Source organism: Cervus canadensis, chromosome 12, assembly GCF_019320065.1.
Source record: "Cervus canadensis isolate Bull #8, Minnesota chromosome 12, ASM1932006v1, whole genome shotgun sequence".
Lineage (NCBI taxonomy): Eukaryota > Metazoa > Chordata > Mammalia > Artiodactyla > Cervidae > Cervus > Cervus canadensis.
The window spans coordinates 52,354,612-52,380,989 of record NC_057397.1 but is presented as its reverse complement, the minus strand read 5'-3'; the positions used below and the strand labels follow the sequence as shown (position 1 = coordinate 52,380,989).

At 39.4% G+C, this 26,378-nt stretch overlaps 1 protein-coding gene across 2 annotated transcripts in view; it reads left to right on the top strand.

The window, feature by feature from the left end:
- The window catches only part of TRHR (thyrotropin releasing hormone receptor), a 52,523-nt gene extending 28,398 nt beyond the window's left edge, over window positions 1-24,125 (top strand). For both annotated transcript variants that reach the window (XM_043483695.1, XM_043483697.1), the window contains one exon: window positions 23,207-24,125. In XM_043483695.1, the coding sequence (XP_043339630.1) occupies window positions 23,207-23,614 (408 nt within the window). In that variant the 3' untranslated portion in view covers window positions 23,615-24,125. The remainder of the gene's footprint in view (window positions 1-23,206) is intronic.
- Window positions 24,126-26,378: the final 2,253 nt, after the last annotated feature.

The window sequence follows — 26,378 nt, the reverse complement described above, 5'->3', positions numbered from 1 at the left end:
TTTTTCTTCTTTTTTTTTTGTTTTTTTGGTTTTTTTTGTATTTTATTTCTTAAGATGAAGAACCCTGAGCCTGTTTAAATCACAATGGGAAAGAGGTAGTTGAATGGGAGGATTTATTTGTAGATACACAAGCCAGACCAAGTATTGGTAGAGCCCAGTTTCTAAGGATGCAAGAAGGGAAACCATAAAGAGTGTAGGCAAAGCTGTCAACCTTGGAGGGGAAAGGGGGCATCCTTGTTTTCCTTGTCAGCAGGGTTTGTGTCTAATTCACTGACCCATTTACAGCACCTAGCACTATGTCTGGCACATAGAAGTATCCAATAGGTCTTCATTAAATAAATAAGTGGATAAATGAATGAATGAAAGAAGGAGTGAATAAGAAACAAAAAAAAAAGAGATGAGGATGACCATGTTGCATTAGTTTTAAGTGCAGGGGCAGGAAGTGGTGAGCTCTCACAAGCAGTGAGTTCTCACAAGACCAGCTTGTGAGAGCTCTCTTTTCTCAGTAATGGGATGGACAGTATCAACTAAGAATGAAGAAGCAATGGCAGAGAGAGGGAACATGGGAAAGTTCCCACAAAGTTCATTGTGGAAAATGGGAAAGGTCAGTGACAGGGAGAACGGGAACAGGATTCAGTCCCATTCTTGTTTAGAAAAGGTGAACCAGAGCACTAGTAAATTGTTCCTGCTGCTTAGTCATTAAGTCGTGTCTGACTCTTTTGAGACTCCATGGACTGTAGCCCACAAGGCTCCTCTGTCCATGGGATTTCCCAGTTAAGAATACTGGAGTGGGTTGTCATTTCCTTCTCCAAAGAATCTACCAGGGACTGAACCCGTGTCGGCTGCATTGGCAGGCGGATTCTTTACCACTGAGCCACAGGGAAGCACAATAGTAAATTACAGGCGGTCTGATTTCTTCATGACATCTGAATACTTGCAGTGGACCTCGTCTAAGACTTATTCCCAATAAACATCTCCAGCAAATTAGGAAAACCCATCCCTTTGTTTGGACAATCAGAGGCCTTTACACACGGTGCCATTTAGAGGAGCCATTTCATTGTCCTCAAGGCTTGTTTCCTCTTTAGCTGCAGCAAGTGGGCACACCCACACTGGCACAATTTCACAGGTAGCACTTCGTTCCCTTTCACTGAGGCAAAGGTCTGAAGACAGAGGGTCAGATCAGACCACATGTGGTGCATTGCCACAGGGCAGGGATTTTCACATTTACCAAAATTGCCATGGGAAGCTCTGCCTCAAAATCAATAGGAGCCAGGTGCCTCGATAAACCCCTTCATCAAAAACGTTGTGGACAGGATGAGTTCATGGGCTGTAACTCCTTCCTCGTCTCTCCTTTATCAGCATCCTCCGCTGACATGCCTAGCGTTCAGTCTTTTCTTCTCTCCCCTCAAACATCTTGGCTCTTTCCACTTTATATACTTCTGAGTTTTTATTGAAGTATGGTTGATTACAACATTGTGTTAGTGTCAGGTGTACAAAAAAGCGAATCCGTTGTACATATACATATGCCCACCCTTTTTCTTATTTTCTTTTCTCATATAAATCATCAAAGAATGTAAAGTAGAGTTCCCTGTGCCACACAAAAGTTCTTATTAGTTATCTATTTTACATATAGTAATGTGCATGGACTTCCCAGGTGGTGCTAGTGGTAAAGAATCTGCCTACCAGTGCAGGAAACATAAGAGATGCAGGTTCAATCCCTGGGTCTGGAAGATCCCCTGGAGAAGGGCATGGCAACCCACTCCAGTATTCTTTCCTGGGAAGTCCCATGAACAGAGGAGCCTGGCGGGCTGCAGTCCCTGGGGTCGTAGAGTTGAACATGGCTGAGCGCTTTACAGAGCTCCTCGGCGTCTATATGTCAATCACAATCTCCCGAATTCTCACTGCCCCCATCCCCTGGTAACCATTGGTTTGTTTTCAACACGTGTGACTTCTGTTTTGTAAACAAGTTCGTTTGTACCTTTTTTTTTCTCTTCTTTAGATCCCATATATAAGCAATATCACATGACATTTGTCCACTTTATCTTTGGAGGATTTTGGAAACACACTTAAAGGTGATTAGCCTTGGGACAAGACCAACACACTCCATTTTGCACACAGTCCTTGACTTTATCTCAAAGAAAGAGGGTATAATGAAGTGCAGATACCCTTAATAAACAGGGATCCACATGATCAAGGGTGCTTGACCCTTCTTGTTCAAATGCAAGTATCCTGGGTTCTTGTGCCTCACTGAGACCCTTGAGATGCTAAAGGCAAAACCAGAGAGGCTTCACATAATGACACTTTTTAATATCAGTGCTACACTTCACACTTTAGCATCACGCAGAAAGTTTGTTTATTTCTCAGAGGAGCTCTCCCATCTCAAGAAGCCTGTGCCAGCCACTCAAAATCCAATGCAGACCCAAATTCAGACAGGTGGGAACTGCTGTTATTCACCATGGCTTTTAAGCTAATGAATAAAAGCTTCTGTTGCTGGCTCCACCCCAACTCCACCCAAATCCTCAGAAAAATTAATTAAAAGAGGTTGTTAAATCACATCAGACTTATGGTCCCCTTCTAAACATGCTTTAAAATAGATAATTATCCATGCATAAACCACAAATAGAAAAAGCACTCTGGAATTTTTTTAAAAATCATGAAGACTAAGGCATACACAAAGAAAAAACCTCACAATCCTATTAAACTCACTCAAAAGAGAGACATTTCTAGGCTGAGATGGTATGAATTAATTTTCAAATAATTTTTAATGGCCATTATGAAACTCTTGGTTGCCCTTTAAGTTTTGCAAATACAGACCAGCTTTCAGATGCTGCTGCTATCTTTTTTTGAAGACTTACAGAGTAAAGCTATTAGGATTCTATTCAATAAGGCCACCTTCCTGCCTTAGCTAAACTGACCCAGTACAATCCCATTATTAAGGATAGTTGTTGTTTTTTAGTCTCTAAGTCATATCTGACTGTTTTGCAACCCTGTGGACTGTCGCCTGGCACGCTTCTCTGTCCACGGGATTTCCCAGGCAAGAATACTGGAGTGGGTTGCCATTTCCTTCTCCAGGGGATCTTCCTGACTCAGGGATTGAGCCTGTGTCTCCTGCTTTGGCAGGTGGATTCTTTACAGCTGAGATGCCAGGGAAGCCCCAAATATTAGGGATAGAGTCAAGTTATTTAGTAACATGGAGGAATATAAAGTATTCTTTCAAAAACACCAGTAATTTTATCATGAAAATGAATCATGGTGATTAGCAAGGCTAAAATTCACAAAACCATTTTCCCTAAAGAGAAATAGAAGTTTCTGCTTTTAGAAGTAAAGCATCTTGGTAAACAGTTATGTAGTAGTGCTAGGGGAAGTAGTGTGCACATAAGCCTCTGTAATAAGGAGTGATTACCCTATGTACTAACTAGCCTATATTTCATATATGTTCCATGTTTACCATCATCATCATAAAGATTTTAACATATTATATCTTAATGTGTGTGCTCAGTCACTTCAGTTGTGTCCAACTCTTTGCAACCCAATGGACTGTAGCCCACCAGGCTCCTCTGTCCATGGGATTTTCCAGGCAAGAATACTGGACTGGGTTGCCCTGCCCTCCTCCAGGGGATCTTCCCAACCCAGGGATCGAACCCACATCTCCTATGTCTCCTGCAATGACTTTTGGGTGAGGTGGTGCTAATGGTAAAGAACCTGCCTGCTAATGCAGGATGTAAGAGAAGCTGGTTTACTCCCTGGGTTGGGAAGATCTCCTAGAGAAGGGAATGGCAACCCACTCCAGTATTCTTGCTTGGAGAATCCCGTGGACAGAGGAGCCTGGTGGGCTCTGGTCTATAGCGTTGCAAAGAGTCGGATGCAACTGAAGCAACTTCACACACAGAAAAAAAAATAGCTTTATTTTTTTGGGGGAGTTTGGGTGGGTTCCAACTGGTCAGGGGTCTGTGTGCTTGTGGGCAGCATACAGTTAACTTCTTTCACCTGGTAGGAGTTTTAATATCTGCAAAACAGCTCAAAGATATTGTTCTGTGCATCCCTTGAGGGGGGACCAAGACCCTGCCCCAGGCTGCATTACTGTTTCTTGTGTGCCCCTGTCTGTCTCTGCATCTCCTCCCTTCCCTGATTAGCACCTGTTTGAACCTGCCTGTAGGAACTCAAGGACGATCACAGAGGCTAGATGAAGCCCCTTTCCTGAAAACAAGGAATGGGGACCCAGAAAGACTTTTGTGCCCAGGAGCCTCATAGCATCCCGCTGGGTTTCAAAACCCCTAAAAAGCAGGATATTTTCCCTTCAATAGCAGAAGCACATCCCAACACAAATTCTAAAGGGAAGGCAACTTTACCAGCTCTCCAGGAGACTTGTGGATTCTAAAAATTCCAAGAGATTCTTACAGCCCTCCTCAAAGCCTCTCCACTTGAGGTCCAGAGTCACTGTGTGTATAATGCTACCTTCAGTTCAGTTCAGTTCAGTCACTCAGTCGTGTCCGACTCTTTGCAACCCCGTGGACTGTAGCCCACCAGGCTCCTCCATCTGTGGGATTCTTCAATGCTACCTTAGATTCTTCAATTAGTATCATGCCCCCAGGCCACTTATGTTATCTTCCTCCCACCAATGTAACCAGGCAAGTAGTCTATCCCACTTGCCTAGGTAGTGGTTTATTAACCTTTCTGATAAGTAATATTACTGATAGGTAAAATTTGTTGAATACCTGATTGAGTGTTCTAGACACTGTTTAGACCTTCAGAATCAAGGTGAAAAAACTTTGAGAAAGATGATGAGTAAATAAGACAAGTAATTTACTAAGGTCAAAGACTTCTCTTTCACAGCAGACCCATAGACTTTACATCTAAGGAGCGGGGTTAGAATCAGGGAATAAATACATACAGCAATATAAATAGGGCTTCCCTGGTGGCTCAGATGGTAAAAAGTCTGCCTGCAATGTGGGAAACCCAGGTTCAATCCCTGGGTTGGAAATATCCCCTGGAGAAAGAAACGGCAACCCACTCTAGTACTCTTGCCTGGAAAATTCCATGGATGGAGGAGCCTGGTAAGTTACAGTCCATGGGATTGCAAAGAGTTGGACACAACTGAGCAACTTCACTTACTTAGTATATAAATAAATGTACATAATATATAAGATTGTGATATATCAGAATGCAGAGAAAAATTAAGCAGATAAGGAGAATATGAAATGCTGAAATAGGAGGGGTATGATTTTAAATAGGACTATCAGAGGAATCAAATGAATAGACCATTTTTAGAGTATAGTGTTATTTTGATTCTATATGCAGGCATTAGTCACTGTCATTTGTAAATCAATGCCTGAAACAACAGGGTTTTTTCCAAGTGATGAAATATTAAAACAGGCTGGCCTACATTAGTCATTTGGCTTTTATGCACATGAATTATAGCATTAGTGATACTATTTAATTATATTTCATAAACTTGTATAACACTTATTCCAAAAGGAAATGTATTCTATGTTCTAATTCAGAATTGAAATATTTCTCAATGGTGGAAATAAAGACCTCTAGGTAGGTCATTGATTGAGGGAGGTTTGTGATAAACATTTCTGTGTCCAAATAGTGTTAGGCCTCTTCACTTTTTTAAAAGAAAGTATGACAATCTCTACTTGTCCTTCTCAATTGGGGAAGAAGAAACAGTCACCTTTTATTAGGGACAGAATATGAGACTTCCATTTTTTTTCGTGGCAGCCAGAGTGGTTAAAAGGAAGATTGGGACAAACTGCCTGGATCAAATCCCAGTTTTCCACTGGTAAGTGGTATATGAGAGAAAGAAAATGTTAGTCGCTTAGTCATGCCCGACTCTTTGTGATCCCATGGTCTGTAGCCACCAGGCTCCTCTGTCCATGGGATTCTCCAGGCAAGAATACTGGAGTGGGGTGCCATTCCCTTCCCCAAGGGATCTTCCTGATATAGGGATCAAACCCAGGTCTCCCGCATTATAGGCAGATTCTTTATCTTCTGACCCACAAGGGAGATGAGAGTACCTTCCTCATAATGCTATTGTCAAGATCAAAGGAGCTAATATGTAAATGAAGTGCTTAGAACAGGACTTGATGCATAGTAAGGAATGTTTGCTGTATTAGTTTTAAAAACAGCTTTTGCTTTTCTAGCATTTGCTATGTCCCAGTCACTAGCATTAGCACTTGACATACATTGTCTCACGTATTCACACAAAAACCCTGGGAGTTAGGTAAAAATTTCTTTCATCATTTCACTAAAGAGAAAACTGAGACTCATAAATAGTATCACTAGGGCCCAAAGTCTAACAGTTGGTAAGCAGAGGGGCCAAGACACCAACACAGAGAAACTTCTGTAAAAGAGGAGTCTTTGGCATTAGTAAATTAGGAGTTTTGTATAAAAACCAAAGGTCTGGCTTGCTTAGGGACAGGAAGGCCAACTACTAATCAATGTGTAAATGCACCTCCTCCAACTGGCTCCTGTGATGGTTTCTACACCACTCCTGACTTAATCACCCATGAGAGTATATATCTTCCGGAAAAGTAACTCCCAGGATTATTGAAAGTACAATGTTGTTTTTTTGGGGGGGTGGGGGGGGAGTTAATGCTTATTTTTATTTATTTATTTGGCTGCACCATGTCTTAGCTGCAGCAAGTAGGATCTTCTAACTTCCTTCAGGCATGTGGGATCTAGTTCCCTAACCAGGGAACAAACCCGGAACCGCTGTATTGGGAGCGTGGAGTCTTAGCCACTGGACCAACAGGGAAGACCCAAAAATACAGTGTTACGTTACATTTTCCAGGTGATATTTTTTTAGAGAGGTAATGCTAACCATGATTCTGTTGTTGTTGTCCTGTTGCTAAGCCATGCATTACTCTTTAAGACTCCATGAACAGTAGCACACCATGCTTCCCTGTCCTTCACCATCTCCTCAAGTTAGCTCAGACTCATGTCCATTGAATCACTGATGCCATCCAACCGTCTCATCCTCTGTCACCCCCTCCTCCTCCTGCCCTCAGTGTTTCCCAGCATCAGGGTCTTTTCTAATAAGTTAGCTCTTCACATCAGGTGCCTAAAGTATTGGAGCTTTAGCTTCAGCATCATTTCCAATGAATATTCAGGGTTGAATTCCTCCAGGATTGACTGGTTGGATCTCCTTGCAGTCCAAGAGACTCTCAAGAGTCTTCTCCAACACCACAATTCAAAAGCATCAATTCTTTGGCACTCAACCTTCTTTATGGTCCAACTCTCACATCCATACATGACTATTGGAAAAATCATAGCTTTGACTATATGGACCTTTGTCATAAGAGACATCAAATTTTAAATTAAATCTTTGGTTCATGAGCTGAGAGCCAGCATTATTTGGTTAATATTTCTCATAAGTTCATCAATAATTAGATGAAGAACTTTAAAAAATTAGTCATAAATTACAATAATAATTTGAAATAGGCCATATGCCATTTGTTGTTTTATTTCAAGTGTTCAACTCTGCAGTTGCTAGGCAAACTACAGTCAAGTGCCAAATCTAGTTCTGCTGCTTGATTTTCTAAATAAAGTTTTAATGAAACACAGCAGTGCTGGTCATTTAGGTGCTGTTTATGGCTGCTTTTGTGTTACAATAGTAAGGTTAAGCAGCTGAGACTATATGGCCCACTCTCTTGCCCTTTATAGTAAAAGATTGCTGACCCCTAAACTATTCCTACTTAAAAGTTTATCTTTAAAACTATATTATACTTAGTAATCATGCTAAGTCATGTCAGTCATGTCTGGCTCTTTGCGACCCTATGGACTGTAGCCCGCCAGGCTCTTCTGTCTATGGGATTCTCCAGGCAAGAATACTGGAGTGGGGTGCCGTGCCCTACTCCAGGGGATCTTCCCAACCCAGGGATCGAACCTGTGTCTCATGCATCTCCTGCATTGCAAGTGGATTTTTTTCCACTAAGCCACCGGGAAAGCCCCAATATACCTAGTATAGGCACTGGTAAATGGCAGATGTTGAAAAATAAGTGATAAATACTTAGTAAATAAGTATGTTTGAATTCCACAAAATTACTCAAAGCAGAAAAGTTCAAGCTTATCACAGACAGGCTAAGTTAGCAGTAGCATATTTCCTCCTTCATCTTGACTCTGTATCCCCTTAAAGAACATGCTGATCGCTTCTCAGCCTTTTGGCTAAGATCACATGCTGAGCCTGTTCCATGGGAGAATCCTTGATTTCAGTAGGCTCTAAACATGCAAAGTTAAGATGCAGAATGACATCTAAAGAAACAGTTTTCTACAGTTTCATAAGTGACAGAGAAACCACAGATGACTAACTTTGACAGCAGGAGATAAGACAGAACAAGAATGGCTGTCAAAATGAGATTTATGTCTTTTGGAGGCGACCTTCACCTTACTTTGGTGAACATTAGCAGAGTATCAATCAACATCCAGTAATGGGAAATGAACTCAGCATGAATCATACTGAGTTAGCATCTCTTTAGCTCTTTACATTTCCTAAGTTCTTCATAACCACATATCCAACATTTCTTTAATTCTACAGACTATTCCCCAGAAATTTTTCTTCAGCATAATTCCAGTCTGATCTATCATTGATCTCTTGGACACTAAATTTTTACACACTGATTTTAGTTTTTAATTTCAAGTGTCTTTTTAATGCCAAACCTTGCCTGAGGAGCTAGAGATAAAAATAAGTACTCACATTATTCCCACCATCAAGACCTTGTGGACCAGGAAAGAAAAAAGATCCAAAATAAGAATGACGTTTGCGATTAGGGCTAGAAGTATCAAACAACCACGTGGAACTCCATGGATTCCATGTGGAATAGCATTAGTAAATTTTTTCTTTCTTTATAGAGTCATTTCTTTTCTGAACATTTATTGCACCTACCAGGTGGGGACCTTCATGTTGTTCCTTGCATGTAAGGTAGAACTGCAATGCTCAAGGAGCCATTATCATTCTAAGGAGGTTTGTTATTTGTTTAGTTTATAATAAACAACCAAATGAAGCAACAGAATCTTTTCAGAATGTGATTATTAGTACAGAGAAAATAAACAGGGAGAGATGGAAGTGACTTAGGGAAGGGTTAGTACTAACCACTCTCTCTAAAAATATTAACTTCTCTGGATCTCTGTCTCTTCATCTGTAAAGGGAATACCTACCTCATAAATACTATAAAATTATTCAATAAAGCCCCCCGTATTATGCTTAAGACATGGGAAATCTCGCCACTCCAATTGTAAAATTGGCTGTTATTTATTGAGGACTGCTGGTCCCTTATGTAAATTATTTCATTCATTCTTTGTACTTACTTCCATTTCACAGTTGAGTAAACTGAGGCTTAGAAGCCTGGGGTGTCTTGCTCAGTGACCCACAGTTAGAAAGAGGCAGAACTGGAATCAGAATCCAGCTATATCTGGCTTCATAACCTGTTCTCTTAACCACTATACCAGCACTTCCTGGGCAATATCATTGAAAAAGGATCTAAAGATGTAATAATCTGTGGCGAAAGCATGGGCCTCATAGTACAGGGCCAGTATGCCATGGTTTGCCTCATATACTTTGTAGATTCATTTGGGTTTCTAGTCAAATGACAAAAAGCAGATAAATGTAAAGTGGCTCCATTCAGTTAGGTTAGCTGCTGTTATTGTTAAGTTGCTAAGTCATGTCCAACTCTTTGTGACCCCATGGACTATAGTCTGCCAGGCTCCTCTGTCCATGAGATTCTGCAAGCAAGAATATTGCAGTGGGTTGCTATTTCCTCCTCCAGGGGATCTTCCTGACCCAGGGATCAAAGTGTCTCCTGCTTGGCAGGCAAGTTCTTTACCACTTGGCCACCTGGAAAGGTCAAGTTAGGTTAACACCTGGTGATAAAACTAGCAACCCTTACCAAGGATGCAGATTTCAAGTTAGGACAAGGAATACAACATCCCCTTATGTTAGGAAGGTATAGTATATGTTACAACATGTTTCCATGACCTCCTTGCAATTAATCTTCAAACATACATTTTCCTATATTACATGCAGACACCAAGGCTCAGAAAGCTTTGAATGGTAATGACTAGTGAAGCTAAAATTTCAAACCATATCTTCTGATTCTCACTCTAAGTCCCATGTTTAACATATCAGAAAGTTAAGAGTCAATGAAAATGCTGGATCTATGGCTATGCTTCCCCCATTTTGGCTGTCACTATGGGCTCTTCTGGGATGGCTAGGTAAGTAACTCTGTAACTCCGGAGGGGCCCAAGCCTGGTGCAGGCTGTCTCTCCAGGGAGAACAGGTAGAGAAGGACTTGGCTGCCTTACAGGTGCTGTCCGCCCTGTAATCAGGGACTTTGTCCAAGACCTGTAGAACAAGACAACGAAATGCCCACTCAAAGTTTGGCAGCCCTGAGAGCTTAATTGCTGTTTAGAGACCACCTCTCTTCCCCTCCATCACTCACTTTACATTTTAAGACATTCTCATTGATTTCCCATCCCTGCCGGGTGAGCAGCCGAGGGATCACTTGTCTGTATTACAGTCTACAGTGTCAGCCGTATGGGGCCAGAGAAGCATGAGGGAAATAAGATTGCGAATCTCTTCTTCAGAAAGGATAAATATCTTCATAAAAGTGAGATAGCCCATAACTGGATTCCCAGCTTAGACCCAGCCAAGATGCCTCATGCAGAATTTCTAAGGTCTCATAAACACACCCTCAGCACAAAGGTAAGGAAACCAAAGTAAGACTTATTAAGATAAGCTTTTCCACATGCTTAGCCATTCACCAGTAGTTTACCTGGAAGAGAAAACACTCAGAAAAGACCAAATAGGACACTCAACCCCTGGCAGATGAACTGGTGCATTGTTCAAGCATGGCTCATAAAAGAATTCACTGACATTTTATTCTCTAAATTGAGATGTCATTATAATTTGAATCCCAATTGTGCCAGCTGAGTTTTTCCCTTCCCAGCATGTTTCCAAATACCCACCTCCTGTGAGCAAGGGAACATACAAGCAACAGGAGGGAAGCCTGCTTTTCCTCATGTACGTTATCAGTACCCAAACTTCCCCCTACAATGGTTGCTAGGACTGTGGCAAGCTTTGCAGCTAATCCTCAGGTCTAGCTGCAAAGGTTACCTAGCACACAGCTGCTTTCTACTCTTAGCAGAAGAGCCTGAAATCAGAAACATTCCAAAAATATGTTCCATCAAGACTTGGTATCACAGTATGAATAGGAATATCTTTGTTAAGTTCTGATAAACCCTGGATAGCACTAAGGATTAGTTTGGGGTTTTTTGGGGTTTTTTTAACCTTATCTGGGCTCTTTTCTTAAATTGAAGTATAGTTGATTTACAATGTTGTGTTAGTTTCTGCTGTACAACAAAGTGATTCTGATATATAAAGAACATATATTGAAGAACATATACATTCTTTTTCATATTCTATCCCATTATGGCTCATTATCAGACATAGAATACAGTTCTCTGTACTGTGCAGTAGGATCTTACTTTTTATCTATTTTATATATAATAGTTTATATCTGCTAATCCCAAACTACTAATTTACTCCTCCCCAGCATTTGGTTACTGTAAATTTGTTCTTTATATCTGTGAGTCTATTTCTGTTTCATGAATAAGTTCATTTGTATCATATTTTAGATTCTACATAATATAGAAGTGATATAATATGGTATTTGTCTCTGTCTATTTGGCTTACTTTGCCTAGTATGATAATCTCTAAGTCTATCCATGTTGCTGCAAATGGCATTATTTCATTCTTTTTCATGGCTGGGTCATATTCCATTGTGTTATTATATACCACATTTTCTTTATCCGTTCACCTGTTATTAGACATTTAGTTTGCTTCCATGTCTTGGCTATTGTAAATAGTGCAGCTATGAAGATTGGAGGGCATGTATCTTTTAGAAATAGAGTTTTCATCTTTTCTGGATGTATGCCCCCAAATTGCTGGGATTGCTGGATCATATGGTAACTATTTTTAGTTTTTTGAAGAACCGCCATTCTGTTTTCCACAGTGGCTGCACCAGTCTGCAATCCTGCCAACAGTGGAGGAGGGTTCCCTTAAGAATTAGTTTTTCATTCTCCCTACTCTTCTACACATAGAGCCTTCATCAGTTCTAACCTTTAAGCACACGTTTTGGGTTTTTTGTTTGTTTAATTTGACTTCCTTTATAGCTCAGTTGGTAAAGAATCCACCTTCAATGCAGGAGATCCTGGTTCAATTCCTGGATTCGGCGGATCAGCTGGAGAAGGGATAGGCTACCCACTCCAGTATTTTTGGGCTTCCCTTGTGGCTCAGCTGGTAAAGAATCCACCTGCAGTGCAGGAGACCTGGGTTTGATCCCTGGGCTGGGAAGATCCCCTGGAGAAGGGAAAGGCTACCCCCTCCAGTATTCTGGCCTGGAGAATTCCATGGACTGTATAGTCCATGGGGTCTCAAAGAGTCGGACATGACTAAGCAACTTTCACTCATTCATTCATTTGGATTTTTTTTTTTTTTTTTGCAAACTTTAGGGAAAAAAATATTTCTTCTCCAAATTCTAGGCATTATATTAAAGAGGATAAGGAGATTTTCAAGTCAAACATACATCTCCTTAAAGTGTGGCTTTATTCTTTAGTGTATGACTTTTCTCAGCGTCAGTCTTATCCTTTGTAAAATGCAGATAAAGTAAGGCAGTTGTGAAGAAAGTGCCAAGCACATTTCCTGCCACACAGTAGGCACTTCATACGTCTTCATTCTCTTCTTCTCTTTCATCTGCCAATTCCTTTTGCTAGACTGGAATACCTTTCATTTTCATCCAGTTTTCTTCATTCCAGATTGAGACATGTGAAGAAATACTACACAGTTCCCTTCTCACACAGCCTCGCAGAGTTTCTCAGAAAGTGAGGCTTACAACCTCTCAGGTCTCTCTCACCCTGAGAGGCATTGGTATAGTTTTGCCCTGAGCCCTGGCTCTACCAACTGGAACAGCTCAACCTCCCGCCATTTTTCCCCACTCTTCATGTGTCCATGCCTCTCCCTACCTTTGCTCTTGAGAGAAAGTACAAGCTTTGAGGGTTCATCCCACATCAAAGCTGGGTGCAGTGTGTTGAGTATTCTCCACAAGAGGTGACTCACACTTGGTATTTGGAGATGCTCAGTGATTATTCTGGAGAACTGGAGGAGTCACAGCAGAAAGGCCACATCATGTTATACACAGAGGTGTGCCACCCTGTAACACCAACTGTCACCGCTGCTCTTGAATCTCCCCCACAGAGGGCCAACTCGAGGCTCTGCTGGCACACACAGCACCCCTGGGATGTAGAGTCTGGTTTTCTGTCCCCACAATCATCTCAATCAGGAAATAGCTCTGCTTAAAAGAGCTGAGGAAGTCCTCAACACCTATAGAACACTGAAGAAAAAAACTTTTCTTCAATTTCACTGGATATACCACACTTACAGATTTACACTTGAAAAGTCTTGTATTACCATTTTTTTCACTTAATTTCTCCTTCTCCACCCTCAGCCATCACCAAAGACAACCACAGTGTCTCTACTGGGAACCCCTGCTGATACTTTCATGGACCTTTAAAATCAGAGGAGAGACCAAAAACGCTTCAAAATTCTTACCAGAATGGCTATTCTGGGGGGAACATTTAGATACAGTACTTGACAGGTGGAGTCAAGAAGCCTATGCCTTAGCATCCCTGTGTGGCTTCTTGTCAAGAAATCTGCAAGTAATCCACAACACAGGTTATGGCCGTCCACAACCTCTCCACCATGAATCACCACTCAGACTTTATTCACTTTTATTATACTTTTGCTGACTTTGAGTTGATTCCAACCCCTTCTCCGGCCCCATCATTCAATTTTTAAATTCCATTAATGATCTCACTCCAAGAAACATCCACATTGAGGATAACTGTCTTTTTTAAACTGTCTATGAAGACAGTAAGTCAAAACAAAGCAGAACAGGCCGAAAGTGGAAAATTCCAGGGGCCCCCAATCAATATTGAGGCTTGGCTAAATTCAGATTTGCATAATTGTCTAGTCAAGTTTTTCCTTCCATTGTGCCAATTAATGTCACAAAACGCAAAGCATCATCAATCACATTGATCATAGGTCATCTGGGAGGAAAAATATTCCCAGTAACAGAACATTTTGTTAATATGCAGCTATACAGGAGAATGTGGATAAGTTCCAAACACAGAACATATTGCTACCCTTCAAACAATGGCATTAGAAGATTAAAGGCTAACTTTTATATCCATTAACCAACAAATGTGTCAGAGGAAGTACACTTCTGAAAATAAAAGTATTCCAGCCAGAAGTGCAAGAACTAGAGCACTTTGCTAATTTAAAGAGCCCTACCCCCACACAGACCTCCACAATTATATTTTAACATTTGCAAAAAATATTTACTCAGTAATAATTCAGCTGTGCATGAACACATTACATCAAAGGCATGTGTACCAAGGACTTCTCCCAACCTGTTGTACAATCCTACGGAAGTTAGTTGTTGATTTACTTTGTTCATAAAGCCTAAAACAGAGCTTTAGCATTATAGAATGTGGGATCCAACCTGATGAAGAGCCTATTTAAAAGTTAAAGTTACCTGTTATGACACTCTTGATAATCATTCATTATAAAAGAAAAGTGGTAAATATTCTTCAAATACATTTGCTGATGTGGTTGTCATCTCCTGTTATATGACTTTGCCTTTTCAATTCTAAGAAAGATTTTTCAAATTGCCATGCAATTTAGATATCCTGCCACTAAATGACAGCAAGTGTTTCAGTGGGCCTTTTATTGAGTAATTTTTGTCTAACCATTCTTTTTAAAACTTCTATAGATTCGGTTTTTAACTTGACAGTACTCCTGAAAAAGGATTCAATTATTTGCTTTCTTCTCCAAGTGACACCTGTATATCTTTCTATAATGCCATGTCTTCAACAATATTTCAGTTATAATGAACTTTCGAAGAGAAACAGTAGTAGGTCTAAAAGCCAGAGTCCTGAGTCTAGAGAAGCACTGCGTTCTTAGTTAGCTACAGGATATTAAAATAAATTCTAGTCATTTCTTCAACACTTCAAGAAACTGCATCACCTCTCTGAATGCAGCGATTAAGATGATTATCAACAATCACTGTGGTTAGGAGCTGAATGGAGGGATACATATGCCCCAGGAGCTATTTCCCTTTGCCTGGCTGCAGAACCCCCAATAACAAAACCCAGTCACGTGAAAATGATCACAAACATGTTTGAATATTGTCTCATCATTAGTAACATCAGTTAGATTTGTGTGGAATGTTCAAATCGGAGAGATTTTTGAGAGAAAGCCAGATTGTCTATTTACTGGCTCAGAATATGAGGTTCAAACATGTCACGTGACCTGTCCAGTCTCCTCAGAACTCGGAGGTGGACTCTGAAACCAAGATGGCAGATCCCACTGAACTTTGTCCGTCACTCACATGCAGAAGGACCATGTCATAGCCTTTATCTCCCAGGAGGGAATGTCTGGATAATAGCAAGACCCATGACCAAGCACAGGATTTTTTTTCTGAATCATACATAGAATCAAAAATCAGAAAAAAATTTTTCTTTATCAATACAAGAGTTTCAACTAAATCTCCCAGAGTACTCTGAGATATCGATCAATTGCCCATGACTTCCTAGATGGACTAATAAACTAATCTTTGATTAATCAAAATTTCCTTAGATTTTACATAACCAGATCCTCATAAGTGATATAGTACTAATTGGGCTATAACCCCAAAAGACAGAAGTTTCCATTTTATTTTTTTCTGCAATTTTATTACTTTTGTGTTTTAAATTTTCTTATTTGTTTTTTCCCTAGGAAATTCATTAGTATGAAGAATTATTGTCTGCCTTGTTATGACAATTTTTCCCTAATCAGTACTTCCTAAATGTAACACTCCAATTTGGGGCAAAAATCATATGTAATTCCAGGGCTACCACTGATTCCTGCTGATATTATTGTTCAGTAGCTGAGTTGTATCCAATTCTTTGTGACCCCACGGACTGCCTCACACCAGGCTTCCCTGTCCTTCACGATATTATCCTTTCAAACACTTCATAAACATTATTTACAGCAATTAGAAGGCTTCAGCTTACCATATATGTTGATTTTTGTAATTATCTGAAAGAAAGTGAGACTTAGAGTCAACAGACCTTAGTTTAATAACTAGCTTTGCTTTTGTATGTGAGCTGTATGACCTTATTACTTTGCTTCTCTGAGCTCAGTTACCATTCATCAATGAAATGGGAATAATAACACTTGTTCCACAGATCTCACTGGGACATGAACAGAAAATGGTTTAAGGGGAATGAAAGTATTTTGTTAAATCCAAGGAATTAAGCAATTAACTGCTATCAGGACTCCACTCAGGATTCAGGGTGTTGACAAGAAAGTGGCATTTTTTTCCCTTGATTATCTTGATTGTTTAGATCAAGTACAGCTAAGAACAACAACAACAAAAAACAGATATTGAAAAAGTAATTTTGTGTCTACACTTGTGAAGAGGCCAACCACACCACTTCTGCACTAGACTCTGTTCCCTATTCAAGAACATAGCTCTTCCAATTGTCTTCTTTCTCCATCTGGATCATAAAATTTCCACTCTCCTAGAGGATTGTTCCCTAAGCAAACAAAAATGCTGTAGTCTCTCATCTTTAAAAAAAAATTGATTCTTCATCCTCCTCTGATAGCTCCTCTGCTTTTCTATTCCTTTTCCCAGAAAAACTCTTAAAAGGTATGCTTATAACCTCTGTCCATTTTTTCCATCTTCTCTTGAACCCACTCCAAACAGGCTTGCCTGATAAACGAAAGTTTTTGTTTGTATAAATAAACAATGTTTTTCTCCAAAAATCCTCATTTCCTCTTACTCATGCTTTTCTCTCTTGTAGTTGGTCTCCAAGTTTACAGGAGTGGTCTAAGAGGGTTGTTTTAACTGTTTATATTTTGTCTTTACTCTTTCTCTTTCTTGAGTCCTGATCTGTAAAATCAGTTGGTACTTTTTACTAGGCATTATAGTAATAACCATCAGAAGTGGATAAATAAAATGTGGTATATACATAGGATGGAATATTATTCAGCAATAAAAGAAATGAAGTACTAATACATGCCACAACATGGATGAACCTTAAAAAACATTATGCTAAATGGAAGACATCAGTCAGACACAAAAGACTACATGATCCCAACGGTATGAGATGTTCAAATAGGCAAATCTATGGAAATATAAAGGATATTAGTGGCTGGGAAGGGTAGGGGGAAGGTAGAGAGTGACTGTTAATAGGTATAGGGTTTCTTTCTGGGATGATAAAAATGTTCTAAAATTAGATTGTGATAATGGTTGCAAAACCCTTGAATTGTACACTTTAAGTGGGTGAACTTAATTATATGTAAATTATATCTCTATAAAGCAATGTACAAGTTAATGTCATCAGTCATAAGTCAAGTTGGTAGCCTATTCCTCTGATATGTTGTGTTGAGAATGGCAGTTCACCTCTGTGGCCTTCCTCTAAAAACTCCATAACTTCACTTCAACCATGAGGAAAACATCATCCAAACTCAAGCTGAAAGATATTCTATAAAATGCCTCTCCAGTAATACTCCTCAAAACTATCAAGACCATCAAACGAAGGAAAGTTAGAAAAATGGTCACAGCCCAGAGGAACCTGAGGAGACGTAATGACTAAATATAATGTATCCTGCATGGGATCCTGGAACAGAAAAAAGGGCATGAAATCTGTATAAAGTATGGAGTTAGCTAATTCTGTGTAAGAATTGTCATTAATTGTGACAAATAAATGCACTATACTAGTGTAAGGTCTTAGTAATAGTGGAACTTTGGTGTTGAGTATTTGGACATTCTGTGATTTTTCTATAAATCTAACACTGTTCACCTAAAGGCAAGATACAAATGTTAGCTAATAGTTTTAGAACTTGCAGTAAGAGTTCATAGTACTAGTACTAAAGATGGTAGTTAGGAAAACCAGTTTCCTCAGCAGCCTAGCATAGAGAACCTAGAGAGCCTCTGGTTTTCACAGGCAGCACACATAGGCAAAGTTAAGCTTGAATCCATTCAAGGAGCTGTACTCTCAACCTTAACAATCAGATAAACACCTATCCAGTTCACATCTTTGTTTAAAAAATTTTAAAGGAAGAAAAGAAACACCTGAATAAGTTTTTATCTAGAGATTTTTATAAAGATAACAAAATGAGGTTTTGAGGCTTGAGTTAAAACTTCCTTGTGAGAACTATATGCCACTTATTCCATATAATTAAATATATTGAAAGAGTAAAATATCTATTGGGTTAGTTGGGGAGGTTTCATGCATATGTGCTTAGTCGCTCAGTCATGTCTGACTCTTTGTGACACCATAGACTGTAGCCCACCAGGTTCCTCTCTCCATGGAATTCTCCAGGCAAGAATACTAGAATGGGTAGTCATTCCCTTCCCCAGGGGATCTTCCTGACCCAGGGATCAAACCCCTGTCTCAGGCATTATCTAATGGATTCTTTACCATCTGAGCAACCAGGGAAGCCCAAAATATCTATAGCCAGGGCCTGATTTTAAAGTTTCAAGCTGGTCCACATGAAAAAGTCAGCCCTTCATCATGGTGGCCAAGGACAGAGGCCTGCCCAACTTAGACCCTCCTGTTCCCACCCTCCTCTCCCCAACCATCTCTGTAGGCAGCTTCTCAAGCTAAACACTAAGTTCCCTGGTGGTCTAGTGGTTAGGATTCGGCGCTCTCTCAAGCACTATGTTAAACACTAAGTTAAACACTATGTTTTACTTAACTGATTCTTATGACCTCTTCCTGGTCCTCAATATACTCTGTAAAAATGGCTGCCTGTTTCTTCATTGACTTCTTAGCTCCATGAAGCTGATGTTTTTAGAACTCAGCACTCCGCATCTCCTTTGGCAGCTGTCCTAGCAGAGGGAATACAAAGTACCCCACAGAAAATGATGGCTTTGTAATGGTTTCCTCAAGCTTCCTAGAGAAAGAGGTCACTCCACTTCTTCCCATGGTCTGCAGTTGAAACTTGCACACGGAATTACTTCTGGTCCTCCTGCCCTGCCTCCCTATCTCATGCCTCCAGCGTGTCACACACACCCAATCTCTGCAGCAACACTTGTCCTGTCTTCTTTACCTTAAGATTTTGGCTTAACTGTCACTGACACCAAACCCTCACTCACCAATCCTCAACCCCAAATCCAGATCAGGGGCTCTCATAGAACCAAAATTTTCCTCTCATTTAGCATTCATCACATTGTATCAGATTGCAAAATACATGAAGCCACTGGCAATGTGTCTCTGGGTCACTGTCAAATCCTTAAGAGCCAGAAGATTAACTGGTACCCAGCAGGAATGCAAATGAATCTCCTGAATAAATGGATAAATAAATTCCTTCCCAATCAAAAATATATGATAAGATCATTTCCCCTTGAAAACTGTCTCATGCTATTTCTCAAAGACCAGTAGGTCCTAGGGAAGAGGCTTCTGTAAAGAAGTAATCTTTCAACTCATTGCATATCCCATGCATTTCCCCAGCAAAATGTCAGTGCTTAAAGACGATGGCCCACTACAATATTGTAAAGGAATCAGCCTCCAATTAAAATAAATAAATTAATTAAAAATTAAAAAATAACACACACACACACAAAACAATGGCCCAAAGATATTTTCATTTTTGTCACTTATTTAGAATCACAACAGAAGTAAAGCTTGAACAACCAACAGTGAAATTAATTGGGTATGAAAGACAGTCTCCAGGACATTTCCTTTCTAGGTGTTTGCTCCTATATTAAGAAACTGTTAAAATCCAAGTTATGGCTACACTAAACACTTGTGAGCATTTTAGAAAGTGATTAAATGCAACTAGAGATATTTGGAATTGGCTAAAATAGTTCCGAGTGAAATTAATTGTATTCTCTATCAGCCCACTGGGGATGTTTTTTCCTCTGGGTCAATCATAGAAACATCTTTGTATTTGTTTCATTCCACATGCCTTAAAATTTTTAAAAATATATTTCAAACAAAAACCTGAAATGTATTAAGGATTCATTTTACTAATTAACTAATCTCTATTTAAAAGGGATTTTTAATGTTAAAAAAATTAAATGTTTACAAAAATTCTCTACCAATACTTCGGAGTGTTGAAACACAGAAAAGGATCATGTTTACATATTTTGAAATAATTATTTCTATATCTGAATTTATTCAGCATTTATTGAGGGCTATCTTATGTCACGTGTGTGTGTGTGTTTGTGTGTGTGTGTGTGTGTGTGTGTGTGTGTGTTCAGTCATGCTATTTGTGATCCCATGGACCGTAGCCCACCAGACTCTTCTGTCCTTGGGATTTCTCAGGCAAGAATATTGCAGTATTCTTGGAGTATTCTGGAGTTGTCATTTCCTTCTCCAGTGGATCTTCCTGACCCAGGGATTGAACCCACATCTACTGGCATCTCCTGCGTTGCCCAAGGGTTCTTTACCTACTGAGCCACCTAAGAAGCCCTCTCTTATGTCACATACTGAATTAAATCCCCAAGGAAAGAGAAATGAACAAACTTTACTCATGTCCTGAAGAAAGTTCACCATCTATTGGACAGGTGGACAAATATAACTCACTGAAATAAGAAGTGTGGGGAGTGATGCCAAAGTATACATGGGGAGCACATGGCAGAGATGCTAACCAAAAAACTCACTGCTTTCCTCTAAGACAATGAAAGTTGCTCCCTCACTCACACTAAGTAAAAACATGTAGGTAGATATTAAATGTGGATTTAGTGTTTTACTTGAAAATTTTGTAGGGAAAAAATAAACAGATAAAATTCAATCTTAAAGTTCAGAAATTTAACAGCAATAAGTAAGTTGGAATTATACTTAGAAGAAGTTGAATGTTTTTGGCACCATATGGGGATAACATAGTAGAAATCTCACTAATGAAAATGAGTTTCACAGCGAGAGCAAACTATAAAGAAAAGAGCATGGGCTTTGGCTTAAGCAGACTTAGCTTGAATCATGGCTGTCCTTTACTAGCTATGTGTCTTTAGACAAATCACATAGACTCTCTAAACCTCAATTTCTTCATATGCAAAATACTAGCTTACACATTAATAAAGATTAAATAAGATCATGTTTACATATCTTTATGACAGACCATTATAAAGACTCAAATGTAACGCTGGCATTCCAAATGTAGGTTAAGCCAGGGGCTCAAATATAGGATGCTCAGTCCTTGGCAAGGAGTGGGAGGATGTTGGCAAGTGTGAAGCAGTGGCCTGATGTCAGAGAACCTGAAGTACCAGGCAGTGGACAAAACAGAGATGTGAGTGATGACGATGATGACAAAGATGATAATTACTATGGCTCCTTCCAAGGCTCAGAATACTTATCACTGAATTAAGCTTTTAATTTCCTAGGATCAATTAAAGTATTTACTCCTAACCTTCAATGTCAGCTTAAGAAAAAGCAAGCTTCCATTAACCTCTTGTCTGAATAGATCCTCCTTATCGCTGAAAGAAGGCAGGATCTCTGGAATGTTTTACTTGGTATTATATTAGCCAATGGGAATATCACTTTCTACTGAACAACTTCTGTGCCCCAGTAAGCCAAATATAAAATGTAATTATTCTACCTGCACCGAGTCAGTAGAACAGTGAACAGTGATCACCCAGGGTGTGAGGAAAGCAGGAGGGCTTGGGGGACATTCTTCAAGGGCAGGGAGAGCTTCAAGAAAGTGATCAAATGGCCCTGGGAGCCATGGAAACAGAGTAACTTGAGACTGGGTGGATAGATAGTACTTAGGTATCATTGCGGAGAAGTTGTAGGAGCTATTAAAAAAAAAAAGATATTAGTAGCTCAAAAAGCTATAAAGGCTTTGTAAGTGAGCTTCCCTGGTGGTTCAGATGGTAAAGAATCTGCCTGCAATGTGGGAAACCTGGGTTCGATCCCTGGGTTGGGAAGATCCCTCGGAGAAGGGAACGGCTACCCGCTCCAGTATACTGGCCTGGAGAATTCCATGGACAGAGGAGCCTGACAGGCTACAGTCAATGGGGTCGCACAGAGTCAGATAAAAATTAGAAGTTTTACAGAAAATGGTATTTGGAAAACTCAGAAAGGAGACAACTGCTATAGAATAACAGCAAGAGGACAGAATTACCCCCACAATGCAGGATTTGTAGGAGTGCCTGGGGTGGACAAGATATGGTTAAAGGGTAAGACAGAGTCCCAGAATCAGAAGGAGTACTAGTGGGGAAAAGGAAGGTACTCTAACAGAGAAGAGTAAGATGGATTCTGTCATCAGTATTAAGTACAAGGAGTTGAATTTATAGTGGATACTAATGACAGAGTAGATGTCTAGCTGTGGAATCCTTATTTCTACACAGCGGGATCTCTCTTGATGCCAGAACAAGCTAGAGGCTGGCAGTGGGGCTTCAGAAAAGCAGCTGGGAGGTTAAAGGAGGAAGCATCAGTCCCTCCTACTTTCAAGTATTTTCAAGTTCAGAACATCTAGAAAGTCTGGGCTGAGGAAGCTTAAATTTTTCAAACACTGCAAGGGACTAAAGATAACTGAAAACTGATTTTAAAATATGAAAAGTGTTGCTCTTGAAGAAAAGGTGAGTAAAGATAGGATTGGATCCAAAGTCTCCTAATGCTTACCACAGACACTTCTCATGCCTTGGGTTACATTCTGTTAGACTGGGATTTCAGCCATGACTTCATGGCTATCGTGGGTGGTCCCTGCTCGCAGAGAACATTGCACTCCAGGTATCCACTGTCCTCTGACTGTCTCTCCTCTTCTCTGCCTCAAGGTTCTCTCTAAAGCCCCCAGAAATTTCCAGGCAGGAGAATCCTGGAGGTACAGGGCAATTTAAATAAGGCATCTCTCAACAAAGGGCAGTTGGTGAATAAATGCCTCCCAAGCTGGACAAATGATCCAAATGTATCACTTGACCCAAAGTTTTCCCCAGTGGGAGCTGTCAAAAATACACCTTATTTTGGCTTTTCCTCCTCTGTCCCTCTATCCTCTGGGCCTTTAATCCTGCTCCCTGGGTTCATCTCCGAAATAAACTGCCCTCACCCAAGTCCTTGCCTTGAGACTAAAGTTTGGAAGAGGGCAGGGAAGGAGTCGCCTTATTTTCATACTTTGGTCCTGTTTTGTTTTAATTTGTGTTTGCACTGCATTTCTGTTTCTCCACAGGTCACCAAGATGCTGGCAGTGGTTGTCATCCTGTTTGCCCTTTTATGGATGCCCTACAGAACCCTTGTGGTTGTCAACTCATTTCTCTCCAGCCCTTTCCAAGAAAATTGGTTCTTGCTCTTTTGCAGAATTTGCATTTATCTCAACAGTGCCATCAACCCAGTGATTTACAATCTCATGTCCCAGAAATTTCGTGCGGCCTTCAGAAAGCTCTGCAACTGTAAGCAGAAGCCAATGGAGAAACCAGCTAACTACAGCGTGGCCCTAAATTACAGCGTCATCAAGGAGTCCGACCATTTCAGCACAGAGTTGGATGATATCACCGTCACTGACACTTACTTGTCTGCCACAAAGGTGTCTTTTGATGACACCTGCTTGGCTTCTGAAATAACCTTCAACCAAAGTTGATTGATGGAGTAGAGAAAATGGATGATAAAGAAAATGAAAATCTGTGCAGTTATCAACCCAAGAGAGGAAACAGCCAATACTCATATGTGATGACAGAGCAGACAAATTCTTTGCCGATGTTCTAATAAATCCCGGCCCAAGGTACTCTATCCCATGAGAATGATTCTGTTTCATTCTCATATCAAAAAATATACATCATAAAAAAAACTGAGCAGATCTGTGAAAGATCCAGATGGTGGAAACTTTCCATTTGAGACTTTTCACTGTATATTCTGGGGCTGTGAATTTTAGATAAAATCAAGGCATCTACTTACTCTATTCAACATAACTTTATCAAATGTATTTTTTCACCCCCTCCAGATTATTCATACATTTGAGAATTTGGCAACATGAAAAAGTTTAATGTTTTCATTTAGCATTTCATTTTAATAATGTACAGTGCTATCCTTATGAATATCTGAAACTACACTGAAATATAGGAAAAAACATTTTATTTGTTGAGTAAAAATGAGATTTCAGACAAATATATTCACTGTTTGAAAAATGTCATAATGCCTATAAAATTCTGAGTTGATTTTTTATATTTTACAAAGTAGATGGTCATCATTCAGCTTTAGTGTAAATAACCAAAACCTCAACATAACCAAAATTACTAATTGAAAAGACATGTAGATTTGATATTTAAATAAGTCCAGTTCTATACTCTTCAAGCCTTCAAATGATGGGTAAGACAGGAGAAACAACTAGATTAAATAATTGTGAAGATACAAACACATAAATAATATTTAAAAATATAACCAAGACAAGAGCAAGGTTTTACTTTTTCCTCTGAAACTTTTAAGGAAGAAAATCCTAGTTTTGAGCATTCCCGTGTATAAACTACTGAGCCATGTCAAGCAAATCCTTCTAGTTGAATCTAGCTTAGAAGTCTGAAACATTCTCAGAAGCTTAGTTGCTATTCTAAGTCAACCAAAGACTGACTATTACACTTCCAGATGAAGACCCCACTGAGCATTGTAGTCACTGGATTTTAACTTGTCTGCAAAGTGTCTTTCCTGCCTGCCTGCTTGTCTTTTGTAGGTTCTTCTTTTTTTTTCCAAATGCTTGTGATTGTGATATTTTGTTTACAGATTCTAAATCAAAGCAATGAAAAATTTTGTCAGCTTTATGTTCAAAAGAGCTAAAATTGATTTCATCTCACTGTTGATATATCTTCACAGTTACAACAGGCCTGCTCTTCTATTCCAGTGATTATTAGAGAGATGCAAATGTAAATCTCTCAGGTCCTGCTTTAATCCCTTTCTGCTGACTCATCTACTAAGATCTGGCTAATCAGTATCTCCCAGTGTCAAAATGGCCCTCGGTGTTGATTCAGTAATAGCTGAATTTTAATGATTGGGTTGAAAAGTACTGAATACTTTTAAGTGCCCGGAAAGACGCATTTTCCTTCTCCAGGGTATATCCCTACCTTGTGGCTTTTTTTCTGAAACCTATTGCTAATGATCATTACTCACACAAATACCTTGCTTATGAGGAATATGCTACTCAGTTTGGGAAACTTTAGCTTTTAAATGCCACTTCATGGAGATTCTGCCATCTAAAACCTCAATCCCAAATATGCTTTGGTGAAAATTGGCCTCATATACTCCATGAAAACATTCTTATGCTGTCACTGTGGCAGTAAAAAAATGCAAGCAAACATTTATAGGAAATGCCCTAAAAGTCTACATGCATGACACTAAGAAATCTATTTTAACTGACTTTTCATCCTGGATTAAAGATTGAATTTGGAATCATACAGATAGAGCACTAGAGTGACCCAACCCCAAATCACACATGCATGTGTGTGGGTGCATACAGACACATGCTTGTAGTTCCGTAAGTTACTTAACAAGGGGGATTGTAATATGCTAGATTTTTTTGATAACAGGAAAGAACTGATGTCTTTGAACATCTACTATGTCTCAGGCATGCTAGTAGATAATTAATCAACATTGTCTTCATCACAGTCTCACTCCAGCTGTGGTTTTCTTATGATAAGACCAGGGATCAGGGATTAATTCCCCAAATTGTGTAGATGTTAGGGAGAGAAAATGAAGAAATGTCTTTCTTTTTTCTTTTCCTTTTTTTCAAGCTAGCATGCTGATTAACATTCTTGTGACCTGATGGCATAATTAAAAATATATATATATACTTTGCAGAATGATAATATTAGATGTTGAAAACTGTTATGATTAGTTTTATATGTTATTCACAGAACATAATATACTCTTCCTATCTTTGGAAGCTTAATATATGGGCTCAGTTTTTGTTTTAATGCTTAAAAAGTTATTTGCTAATAATCTGTTAGTTTTAGACTACATGGGAAATTCAAAAGAACACAGTTCATAGTGTTTCAACTCTAAAGCAAATGCCATTATGAAAAACACAGTTAATAGTGTTTCCACTCTAAAACTAATGCCATTATGAAGTTAAATGTTCCCATGCAATATCCAATAGATATTTGGGTTTACACAGCACCGATCTAACTTTTTAAGGTATTCTTTATTACACTGTACTAAATCAAAAATACTGCCTTAAATAACCAAAAGTTAACAAATAATCAAATGAAAAATAAAAAGCTAGATTAAAAGTTGCTGAAGGAGTGAAGTAATGCTATTAAGGCCTCACCTAATAAAATTCCTTGAGTTATTTTATTACTTCCAATTTCATTAATTGCTGAGTGTCTTTGGTTAGATCTTGCACCTAAAGTAATTAGGTAAAG